General features: G+C 43.1%; 1 protein-coding gene across 11 annotated transcripts in view; it reads right to left on the minus strand.

Annotated features, from left to right (window-relative positions):
• The window catches only part of PCDH9 (protocadherin 9), an 892,742-nt gene that overhangs the window by 390,656 nt on the left and 489,008 nt on the right, over positions 1 to 13,078 (minus strand). For 2 of the 11 annotated variants that reach the window (XM_073346325.2, XM_078853252.1), the window contains exon 3: positions 11,128 to 11,188. The exons of the other annotated variants lie outside the window; for them this stretch is intronic. In XM_073346325.2, coding sequence (XP_073202426.1) covers positions 11,128 to 11,188 — 61 coding nt within the window. The remainder of the gene's footprint in view (positions 1 to 11,127; positions 11,189 to 13,078) is intronic. 11 annotated transcript variants of the gene reach the window in all.

Here is a 13,078-nt window from a genome sequence, read left to right on the forward strand (position 1 = left end):
CTAGGAGATGGTTCATAACTGAAAATCACTAGGAGATATAAATACCTCCCTGCAGCCTGGATTTAGGGACCTATCTCCATGAGAGGGGTGGTATTTAGCACACACCCTTCTGGTCAGTATCTCCCATAGGTTATTTTAGGGGCAGTGGCGCTGGAACACTTAATAGTGGGGGTGCTGAAAGCAGTTTTTACTTTTTACCTCATGCTCCCTCTTACCCCTGTCCGCACCTCCCCTTATCCCCCAGAGCTGGGGCCAGGAGAAGGGCTGTGTCTTCGGGAGGGGGGAACCCAGGCAGGGGTAAGGGGGCCAAGGCTGGGTCCACAGCTGGGAGTGGGCACGGGGCCAGGAATGGAGCCCTGGGTGCGGGGCCAATGGCTGAGACCCCAGGAGTGGGGCCCCAGGCACAAGGCCACAGGCACAGGGCCAGTGGCTGGGGCACTGGGCTGATGGCTGGGATCCAAGCCCCAGGCATGGGGCCAGGGAGCAGAGCCCTGGGGGCAGGGGCAGGGAGCAGACTCTCAGGTCCAGGACCCCGGGCGCAGGGCTGGGTGCCAGGTGCAGAACCCCAGACACGAGGCTGGTGGCCGGGACCCCGTATAAATCCTGGGGGTGCTGCAGCACTCCTGCACTTCTAGTTCCCGTGCCCATGCTTAGGGGGCTCCCTGCCTAGCATAACCGTTTTGTGAACCTATATCTCCCTATTCATTGTACAGGGAGCCAAGGCACTTAAATTTGTGAATTACAGTGATTTTCTAGGTCACTAACACTTAGGCACTGTGATGCTCCAGGCCTTTGAGTCTCTCACTATGAGGTATGTTTTCTAATCCTTTAATCATACTCATGGATATTTTCTGAATCCTCCCCAATTTTTCCAGCCTCCTACTTGAATTGTGGAGAGAACTGACAGAGTATTCCAGCAGTGGTTGCATCAATACCTAATTCAGAGACAATATAAATTTGTATATTACTACTCAACATTCCCCTATTTATACACATTAGTACTTGTAGCCACAGTGTTGCCCTGGAAGCTCATGTTCAGCTGATTATCCACCATGACCCCCATGTCATTTTCCAGACTCATGGCTCGCACTGTTTGTTACTAGATGTATACATTTACATTTGACCATGTTGAAACACATAGTTTTTGCTTACTAAGGAATCTATATAGCTCTGTATCAGTAACCTGTCCTCTTCATTATTTACAATACTCTCAATCTTTGTGTCATCTGCAAACTTAATCAGTAATGATTATATGTTTTCTTCCAAAACATTGATAAAAAATATTAAATAATGTAGGGTCAAAGACCAACCCCTGCACAATCCCTCTCATGAAGTGCAGAAGTCCTCTTGGGTGGTTTTCTTTTCAGTTTGAAAGTTCAACTCTCACTTTATTTGTGTAATCAAATAAGAATCTATTTGATGCAGTTTTGTCATACTACTCACATTAAATTCTGGGAATCCTTTTATATAGTCAGCTAAATCAATAATAGAAATTAAATAACTGTGGTATCACATAATTTCTTTTTCCCTTTAATACTTTAAAGGACATGCCAGTAATGCACTAATGTTTCACACAGCTCCAAGACATCATCTGGAATGGTCAATTCATGGGATGTTAAGCCCTGCTCTGTGGGATTCTGAGCAAAAATATTATCATTAAATAAACCTTTATAGACATTAATTAAAGGAAAAAAAGTATGTTTTTAAGTTCTGTATAAATTTTCCACTAATATGACATTATATATGATGTGCAATTACAGAACAAAACACATGTGAATTGCAAACATGACCTACAGTCTCTAAAGATAAAGTTGCTATTTTTCAGATTACATTGACATTCTAGTTTGTTTCCCTTTAGTTGTGATAATAGCATGAGCTTCTGTTACATTTTCCACTTGTCTTTTTTTGTGTTTGTTTTATTCTGTATAGTATATTAGAAAGGAAGATCCTTTTGGTATTCCATTTTACAGTGTTTACTCTAGACTCCATGTTATCATTGCTAAAGCTGAAAAAACAACAGAGTTGTTGGGAAGTTGCTGAATCTGATTCTGTTTGTGGCTTTTTTTTCCCCTCTTCCCAGACTGACTACGTATTGTTTTCTTCCCTTGTAATGAATACATCACAACATATCCTGTCAGCACTATATTTTGTCAGTGGAAGCACAAGGAAAAGGCTTGCTTTTCTCCCTTAATTTAAAATGAAATCCATTTGATTATAGTCACAATAAAGAGTGTGGTTAAAAAAGCTGATCAGGGAACACATTTCGTAAACATTTTCAATTGAATACAGTATCCTTCACTCCCTGCTTTAAACTGTTGTGTGATGTTGACGCACATTGTTAAACAGCTGCCACATTCTACCCCAGAGGTGGCTGCATTTCAACAGCATGTGAAGTATCTCTATGAATAATACATACCTCAGTTAATTAAGTTCATAAAGCATTTGAAAGGTGCTATAAAATCTAAGTCATTACTAATAAAGAGGATACTCAGTTAAGATTTTCAGTGAGATAACTTAGGCAAAGGGGCGCAGTACTCCATACAATTCTAGGGGCAAATAAAATAAAACAATATCTATTTCTGCAAAGTGTCTGTAAAAACTTTTGAGAACAGAATTTGAAAGTGAAAAATGTATTCAGAGATCAGAAATGATAAACATACTTATAACTGTCCATACAGCTACCTATGCAGCTTTTTCCTATGTAGAGGACTTAACTCCCCAAGTTTTGAACTTGCACAGTTTCTACCAGATTTCCCCTCTTAGGGGTATAAGGTGTTGTCCCCATATGAATCTAGCAGTATATTTAAACCACAAAAATAAAGATTAATAAATTAAACTCAGAGCTCAAGATTCTTAAGAGCTCTGCTTAATGATAGGGAGACCCATGTGGAGGTCTTGTGCCTCTGACCGTCCTCCTGTCCTACCCAAGCTCTGTAAGACAGTGTGACCCATGAATTCCCATGAGAGAGAATGAGAAAGAACATGCTGATCCTATGGGTTTCCAGGATGATGATGTCCTGTATGGACTTCGGTGGGGTCTGGAGAAATGGAAAACTATACCACAAAGGCGGCACTCCCTTTCTTTCACCTTTCTCACTCCCATTCACGAAACTAAACAGGACGGACTGCCCCTCTGTTTTAATGCACTCTTATAAATCACCTGGCAAGGCAATGTCATCATTACCACTCGCTGCCATCATCAATGCCTGTGTTAGTTCAAGGTTTGACAATTGCAGTGTCCTTTACATGGCATACACCTAAAATTGGAAACAATCTGGTTTAGAAGGTAGCAGTCCGCGTGTTAAGCTGAAAGTCGTTTTGTAAGCATGAAACAGCTGCTCTCCAGATTCTGCATTGGCTGCCTCAAGTTTTCCAGGTGGAGTTTAAGTGTTGTTTTTGACTTATGAATCCCTAAATGCCTTGAGACTAGCCTACCTGAGAGACTGACTCGCCCCATGTGTTGAGATCATCGGAAGCGCTTAAACCAGAGCTCCCTTGGCATAAGAAAGAGGGAGCTGCTGGTAGGTGGTACTGTGTGAGGGCTCCTTGACTTTACAATTCACTTCACAGCCCAACCAAAGTGACTCTAATTTGTTGACTTTTTAGAGGATACTGGAAAACCCATCTATGTAGGCATGTATGGAGGGCTACATGTGTGCAATACAAACAACAGATGAAGCATTACTCTAAATTACCAGAACTCAGTTCAATAAAACAAAGGTTACAGTTAAGTTTAGACCACCATCCCCCACATCTTCCCACATTTTTTTTTAAATTAAAAACAAACAAACAAAGCTATTTCCATTACAGGTAACTAGAAAAGACTGACACAGCCCTCTTGTGTTGCAAAACCTCAGACCCCAACTATAAATAGACATAAGCAATACTAATCTCTGCCCCTCACACACCCCTTTGCTAGAGAAACACTATTGACAATACTACTGCTGGGCATACAGATTATTCAGATAACTTTGGCAGACAGCTCTGCACTGCTCATTCTCAAAACACAAGGGAGACAGTACCAAGTACAGGACAGCTTAGAAACTGCCTTTGTTATTAATAACTACAATATTTAAAAAAAACCCACTCAGATAAATCAATTTTCTCCAAGAGAAAAACAAAACCCAGAGATGAATTTAATTTGCTGTGTACTTGTTTAAACAGCTGACTGGAGAGTTTATTATGCCCGATTGCAGGCCTTCAACAACAGTGACAGTTTCTTCCTCATTTACCACCCCCCCCGTTCTTTCTCAGCAAGTTTCCGTTGACAAAGCCTACAGCTATACTCTCAAAAATCATATAAAACCTGACACTGCCAAAATTTCAACCACAAAAAAAGGTGTTCTAAGGTGTTGCCTTTCAAATCTAATTTTAACAGACAACTGTGTTCTGCGAGCATAGAGCATGATAATGTGAAGCACACAGGGCTATCCATGGGCTGCAGATGGAGCTGTTGACAAACCAGTTCTAGTCACTGGAGTAAAAGCCTGTGCTGGGGACTGAGCACTCTGGAATCTCTCCCCTCTTTTCAAGGAGCATTGTCCTAAATTCTTTTCAACTGCATTCTTGGAATGACAGCATCCAATGACACAAAAGTAAGACATGCTTATACACACTAATTAGTGAATGAAGATTAAACTCAGAGATTATCTGACAAGGACAGAGAAACACACAACAGTACTACAATACATTAACCCTCTCCTGACTCATCTAGGAGGTTCTATAAGGGGGCAGCCAGCTCCTACTGCTTGTTTGTTAACTGCAGGCATGTGTACAAATGACATAATGAAGTATGTGGTTATTTATCATAAAACCTGAAATTTTACAAGGCTTTTGTTAGCAAAGGTAAAACAGGATCGAACTCCACTGTGCTCTTGTGTACTTTGCCACTTTCCACAGTTGTAGCCCTATCACTGTGCCAGCTGACTGCTAAAGCGCAACAGTTATGTTACACTTGAAATTTCCCATAACTATTGCTTGGGGAATGAAGAGAAGCCCAGCTGTTATATTTACTAGCAGAGGATGTTCATTCAACCTTCCTTTGGACAATTCAAATTAAGGTTTCAGATCACAATTATACAAGGCAAGAATGATGTTTCGCCAGAGCTTCGCGAACCAGCTGAGCAGCGGCGAACCAGCTGAGCAGCACACAGCAGGAGTTTGCCTGGGACTGGTAAGTATCCGTGTGTGTTTGTTTGCTTGCTGAGGAAGTATCCGAGCGCGTGTTTGCTGGGGGGGCAGTGTGAGAGCCTCAGTGAGTGTCTGATTGGCTGCTAGCCTGCAGGGGGCAGGCTGTAGGGTGACTGTTTGTTTGCGTCAGGGAAGCCTGGCTGTTTAAAAATAGCCAGAGTTTCGCAAACCAGCTGAGCAGCGGTGAACCAACTGAGCAGCGGGGACAGCAGAGCAGCACACAGCAGGAGTTTGCCTGGGAGTTCGCCTGGAGTGAGCCCAGTGAGGCTTACGTCTTGCAAACTGCTCTGAGGAAGCTCATAGTAGGAAGGTGATATGGAAGGGGGGGGGGGTTCAGCTGTTGTGACCTGCACTGGATGTGCCATGTTTGTCTTTCTTCCACAGGACAGAAGCAACTTTGTCTGTACAAAGTGCAAGCTGGTCTCCATATTGGAAGAGAAGATTGAAGGTCTGGAGCAACAGATAACGACCCTGCGTTGCATACGAGAAACTGAGGATTTTCTGGACAAAACTCAGGATAGGCTTCTAGGGGCACAAAGCTCTACAGATATAGAGCAGGTTGCACAGAGGAGCCAAGAGGCCAGTGAAGAAGCGTGGCAACATGTGACCTCCAGAAGAGGTAAGCGGAATGTCCGGGTTCCAGTAACACAGACACAGGTAATTAACCGCTTTCATGTTCTCTCCACAGGTATCGTTGCGGAGAGTGGACCAGATGATATGTCTGGGGCGAGAAAGCAGAAGGAGACTCCGATGGTTGGAAGGCATGAGATGCTATGTCCTGAGGTTGGGAGTTCCACGACCACCACTCCCAAGAGGAGAAGGCGGGTGGTGGTGGTCGGGGACTCTCTCCTCCGGGGGACTGAGTCATCTATATGCCGCCCTGACCGGGAAAACCGAGAAGTCTGCTGCTTGCCAGGAGCTAGGATTCGCGATGTGACAGAGAGACTGCCGAGAAACATCAAGCCCTCGGATCGCTACCCCTTCCTGCTTCTCCATGTGGGCACCAATGATACTGCCAAGAATGACCTTGAGCAGATCACTGCGGACTATGTGGCTCTAGGAAGAAGGATAAAGGAGTTGGAGGTGCAAGTGGTGTTCTCGTCCATCCTCCCCGTGGAAGGAAAAGGCCTAGGTAGGGAGCGTCGAATCGTGGAAGTCAACGAATGGCTACGCAGGTGGTGTCGGAGAGAAGGCTTTGGTTTCTTTGACCATGGGATGGTGTTCCATGAAGGAGGAGTGCTGGGCAGAGACGGGCTCCATCTTACGAAGAGAGGGAAGAGCATCTTTGCCAGCAGGCTGGCTAACCTAGTGAGGAGGGCTTTAAACTAGGTTCACCGGGGGAAGGAGACCAAAGCCCTGAGGTAAGTGGGAAAGCGGGATACCGGGAGGAAGCACAGGCAGGAATGTCTGTGAGGGGAGGGCTCCTGCCTCATACTGGGAATGAGGGGCGATCAACAGGTTATCTCAAGTGCTTATATACAAATGAACAAAGCCTTGGAAACAAGCAGGGAGAACTGGAGGTCCTGGTGATGTCAAGGAACTATGATGTGATCGGAATAACAGAGACTTGGTGGGATAACTCGCATGACTGGAGTACTGTCATGGATGGTTATAAACTGTTCAGGAAGGACAGGCAGGGCAGAAAAGGTGGGGGAGTAGCACTGTATGTAAGGGAGCAGTGTGACTGCTCAGAGCTCCGGTACGAAACTGCAGAAAAACCTGAGTGTCTCTCGATTAAGTTTAGAAGTGTGTGCAACAAGAGTGATGTAGTGGTGGGAGTCTGCTATAGACCACCGGACCAGGGGGATGAGGTAGATGAGGCTTTCTTCCGGCAGCTCGCGGAACCTACTAGATCGCATGCCGATTCTCATGGGTGACTTTAATTTTCCTGATATCTGCTGGGAGAGCAATACAGCGGTACATAGGCAATCCAGGAAGTTTTTGGAAAGCGTAGGGGACAATTTCCTGGCGCAAGTGCTAGAGGAGCCAACTAGGGGGGTGCTTTTCTTGACCTACTGCTCACAAACCGGATAGAATTAGTGGGGGAAGCAAAAGTGGATGGGAATCTGGGAGGCAGTGACCATGAGTTGGTTGAGTTCAGGATCCTGACGCAGGGAAGAAAGGTAAGCAGCAGGATACGGACCCTGGACTTCAGGAAAGCAGACTTCGACTCCCTTAGGGAACGGATGGCCAGGATCCCCTGGGGGACTAACTTGAAGGGGAAAGGAGTCCAGGAGAGCTGGCTGTATTTCAAGGAATCCCTGTTGAGGTTACAGGGACAAACCATCCCGATGAGTCGAAAGAATAGTAAATATGGCAGGCGACCAGCTTGGCTTAATGGTGAAATCCTAGCGGATCTTAAACATAAAAAAGAAGCTTACAAGAAGTGGAAGGTTGGACATCTGACCAGGGAAGAGTATAAAAATATTACTCGGGCATGTAGGAATGATATCAGGAGGGCCAAATCGCACCTGGAGCTGCAGCTAGCCAGAGATGTCAAGAGTAACAAGAAGGGTTTCTTCAGGTATGTTGGCAACAAGAAGAAAGCCAAGGAATCTGTGGGCCCCTTACTGAATGAGGGAGGCAACCTACTGACAGAGGATGTGGAAAAAGCTAATGTACTCAATGCTTTTTTTGCCTCTGTCTTCACTAACAAGGTCAGCTCCCAGACTGCTGCGCTGGGCATCACAAAATGGGGAAGAGATGGCCAGCCCTCTGTGGAGATAGAGGTGGTTAGGGACTATTTAGAAAAGCTGGACGTGCATAAGTCCATGGGGCCGGACGAGTTGCATCCGAGAGTGCTGAAGGAATTGGCGGCTGTGATTGCAGAGCCATTGGCCATTATCTTTGAAAACTCGTGGCGAACCGGGGAAGTCCCGGATGACTGGAAAAAGGCTAATGTAGTGCCAATCTTTAAAAAAGGGAAGAAGGAGGATCCTGGGAACTACAGGCCAGTCAGCCTCACCTCAGTCCCTGGAAAAATCATGGAGCAGGTCCTCAAAGAATCAATCCTGAAGCACTTGCATGAGAGGAAAGTGATCAGGAACAGCCAGCATGGATTCACCAAGGGAAGGTCATGCCTGACTAATCTAATCGCCTTTTATGATGAGATTACTGGTTCTGTGGATGAAGGGAAAGCAGTGGATGTATTGTTTCTTGACTTTAGCAAAGCTTTTGACACTGTCTCCCACAGTATTCTTGTCAGCAAGTTAAGGAAGTATGGGCTGGATGAATGCACTATAAGGTGGGTAGAAAGCTGGCTAGATTGTCGGGCTCAACGGGTAGTGATCAATGGCTCCATGTCTAGTTGGCAGCCGGTATCAAGTGGAGTACCCGAAGGGTCGGTCCTGGGGCCGGTTTTATTCAATATCTTCATAAATGATCTGGAGGATGGTGTGGATTGCACTCTCAGCAAATTTGCAGATGATACTAAACTGGGAGGAGTGGTAGATACGCTGGAGGGGAGGGATAGGATACAGAAGGACCTAGACAAATTGGAGGATTGGGCCAAAAGGAATCTGATGAGGTTCAATAAGGATAAGTGCAGGGTCCTGCACTTAGGACGGAAGAACCCAATGCACAGCTACAGACTAGGGACCGAATGGCTAGGCAGCAGTTCTGCGGAAAAGGACCTAGGGGTGACAGTGGACGAGAAGCTGGATATGAGTCAGCAGTGTGCCCTTGTTGCCAAGAAGGCCAATGGCATTTTGGGATGTATAAGTAGGGGCATAGCGAGCAGATCGAGGGACGTGATCGTTCCCCTCTATTTGACATTGGTGAGGCCTCATCTGGAGTACTGTGTCCAGTTTTGGGCCCCACACTTCAAGAAGGATGTGGATAAATTGGAGAGAGTCCAGTGAAGGGCAACAAAAATGATTAGGGGACTGGAACACATGAGTTATGAGGAGAGGCTGAGGGAGCTGGGATTGTTTAGCCTGCAGAAGAGAAGAATGAGGGGGGATTTGATAGCTGCTTTCAACTACCTGAAAGGGGGTTCCAAAGAGGATGGCTCTAGACTGTTCTCAATGGTAGCAGATGACAGAACGAGGAGTAATGGTCTCAAGTTGCAGTGGGGGAGGTTTAGATTGGATATTAGGAAAAACTTTTTCACTAAGAGGGTGGTGAAACACTCGAATGCGTTACCTAGGGAGGTGGTAGAATCTCCTTCCTTAGAGGTTTTTAAGGTCAGGCTTGACAAAGCCCTGGCTGGGATGATTTAACTGGGAATTGGTCCTGCTTTGAGCAGGGGGTTGGAGTAGATGACCTTCTGGGGTCCCTTCCAACCCTCATATTCTATGATTCTATGATTCTATGATGGCATAAACACCCTCATGTGATACGTGGTACAGAAAGGTTTCAGAGTAACAGCCGTGTTAGTCTGTATTCGCAAAAAGGAGTCCTTGTGGCACCTTATAGACTAACCAATTTATTTGAGCATAAGCTTTCGTGAGCTACAGCTCACTTGCATCTGATGAAGTGAGCTGTAGCTCACGAAAGCTTATGCTCAAATAAATTGGTTAGTCTCTAAGGTGCCACAAGTACTCCTTTTCTTTTTGTGATACAGAAAGAGAAAGCTACGTGGTAATTAAAGTTGTGAGCATGACATTGTATTGCCACAACTTCAGTATTCCTCATGCTCCATTTTGAACAAATAAGTGAAGAAAAATAAAGGTTATTGCCACATTGAGGTTTGAATTGAAATGTACAAGTCAGGAAATTAAGTTAAGGTTACTTTGTAATTAACTCACACATATTGCAATTCTGCTCTCAGTTATTCTGAAGGTATTCCTGTATAACTGAGAGAAGAAATTTTGTTTGTTTACTACTTAGGCCGTTAAAAGCATACCTAAGTCTACACAGCAAGCCAAATCGTAAGGTCACTGGGGCTGTGTGGTGTGTAAGTCAGAACAGCATCGGCTTTTATAGTTATTAATTTTTATAGTTAAAGGCATGCTAGATACTTAGCAAACATGATGGAAAATCACAATCCCAGCCCAAAAGAGCTTACACCATATGTTCTAGACATAACACAATGAGTGGGAATGATGAAGTATGGTGGGAATGGGCTGTGGAAGATGAGCTATATGACATTATAGATGGATTACAGAGTACCCAATTTTATTTCCTGATTTCTGTGCATTAACATTTGTATTCCCAATATTGCATTAATGTAACTTTTTTGCCATTTTTTTGTTGTGGGGCAAGGGGAAGAAGAGAAATTGCTCCTTGCATGCGCTGTTAGCATTTAAATGGACAATATTTAAAACTGAGGTCAGATTTAATTTCTTTGTGTCTCAGTTTCCAATTGTAAAATGTGGATTCCGACTCCTTAATGCTCCTTAAAATCTACTGGTGAGACTTAATTCTTGTATGTGTGTAAGTACTTTAAGGGCCTCTCCTGGATGGTATATGAACAAGGCAAACATATTATAAGACCCTAAGGACAATGTTGTTATTTTTATTGGGCATGATTTTCAAAAGTCTAGTTATTTTGGGTGCACAGCTTGAGACACCTTAAAGGAGCCTTCATAATATGCTAAGCAGCTATCTTCTGGGTCTTTTTAAGGCAATGCCAAATGAGTATCCAAAAACCAGGAACCTACATTCACTAGCAACTCTTCAAAATCTTGGCCATTATTTATGCACAGGTTTATAATGACAGTTAACGGAATGGGGAGGTCCACTCCTTGGAAGGCTTAACTCTGTATAATGTTGTATACACTTTATACATAACATTTTTAATTATTTATATTACTATTAAGTTAATCATTGTTCATAATAATGCTTTATTCTTCTGGAAGTTCCTTCCAACTGAGAATTGATTTGAATGCATACTGGTTCACAACAGCAGAGGATTAAGCCTCACTGCCATGTCTTTACCTGGCCTCAGGGACATTAAGTTAATTGCCCATTATACAGAATTGTACAGAATTGTACCTGCAGAGTTGTACACAGAGTTGTACCTGCAGAGCTGCAGCAGAACAGCATAAAAGATGGTCTGGAAACAAGGTGGGGAGAAGGATGTCACGGGAGTGGTGAGACGTCACATATCGGCAAAGCAAAGTAAGCAAGGGTAGAATAAGAAAGTACGTCAAAGATAATTAAAGGCCACGTAAAAAGATTTTAGCTGTAGAGACAAAGGGAAAGGACTGATTTTAAAAAAGTGCTTTTTAGGAAAATCTACATGATTTGGTGACACACTGAATATTTAGTACAAAAAGGAGTGGAAGAGGATTCAATAGCTATTTTGGATAGGCTGGTATCGGGAACAGGGGTGCTAGAACAATTTGTATAGTGGGAGTGCTGAGAGCCATTGGACAAACTGCAAATGCTGTATATGATAGAAACCACTTGAAGTCAGGGGTGCTGCAGCACCCATGATCTGGAGAGTTGAGAGTAAAAAGACCAGAGCAGAGATTACTATAATCAACAAAAGAGCTGACCAAAGTATATGCAAAGTTTTGAATATAGGTGGAGAGGAATATTTATTGTACTAAGGACTGCTGTGATTGCTAGATTCTGAGCTAAATTCTTGTGAGCTTACGTTGACTAGTACAGTAGAACACCTCGCAAAGGGAGATTGTAACTGAAATGTTCGTAACTCTGAACAAAACGTGATCATTGTTCTTTCAAATGTTTACAACTGAACATTGACTTAATATAGCTTTGAAACTTTACTATGCAGAAGAAAAATGCTTCTTTTAACCATCTTCATTTAAATGAAACAAGCACAAACAGTTTTATTATGTCTGTCAATTTTTTTTTAACTTTCCCTTTTTTAATTTATTTTTGTCTCTCCTGCTGCCTGATTGCGTACTTCTGGTTCCAAATGAGGTATATGGTTGACCGGTCAGTTTGTAATTCTGGTGTTCATAACTCTGAGGTTCTAGTGTATCTAATTTCAATAGGACTTTAATTGTGGACTAAGAGTTCATTCCAAATGAGAAAGACTGGCTGAATCAGCTCCATATGGAAAAACTATAGTCTCCTCCTCTTATTTTAATGAGACAAATACAAAACAGAAACAAAGTTGAAATCCTGAGCCCACTGAAATCAATAGCAGAACTCCCGCATATGAATATACTGGGTGAAAGTCTAGCTATACTGAAATCAATAGGTGTTTTGCTATTGGTTCCAAGGGAGCCAAGATTTCATCCAGGGAACATGCAATATGTTTGTAAAATGTTATCAGTATTGTAAAACCACAATTTGTAATCTAATCCAGGTGACGTCCTGTAGGCTTTGTGGATATTCACAGACTAGAATTGAAAGATTGAAAAAGACAAAGAGAAACCATCAGCAAATTTTCTAAGTTAATGAGCTTTGGACCTACATTCACTAGATTCAACTGTTCAAGATTTCAGGAATGTCATTTTCTGATAATTATACTACATTCATTGCAAGTCAGAGAACTGAGAAACAGATCTGTGCCTACTATCGTTACATATTCAGACATACATTGAGAATGTAATTGAAAGGGAGCATACATTAACTTCAATAAAGTATTTGCTGTATTCATGAAAATCACAGAAATTAGAGATGGAGACCTACTGTTTAATAATGCACAACACTGAAGAACCACCTAGGACAAGAAGTGAGTAAGTCTAAAACGAAGCTTCAGGGGGAATTTAGAAAGGCAGAACTCAAAGTAAGCTTTCGGCAGGGAAGCTGAAGTTAACTCATAGGCTAGTGAAAAGAACTATGGTATCTTTAGTGACCTCAAGTAATCGGAGCCTCAGGTTTGTATCTCCCTCAAAAAAGACAACATCCTTAGAACAGTCTGCAGCATTTGATTAGTAGTGACTCAGTGGGAACTCCTCAGAGCTTAACAGGAAAGGATTTCTTCTTCCACAACAAAAAATAACAAAAATAAAACTTTTTTTTTACA

This window comes from Lepidochelys kempii, chromosome 1 (assembly GCF_965140285.1).
Source record: "Lepidochelys kempii isolate rLepKem1 chromosome 1, rLepKem1.hap1, whole genome shotgun sequence".
NCBI classification, from domain to species: domain Eukaryota; kingdom Metazoa; phylum Chordata; order Testudines; family Cheloniidae; genus Lepidochelys; species Lepidochelys kempii.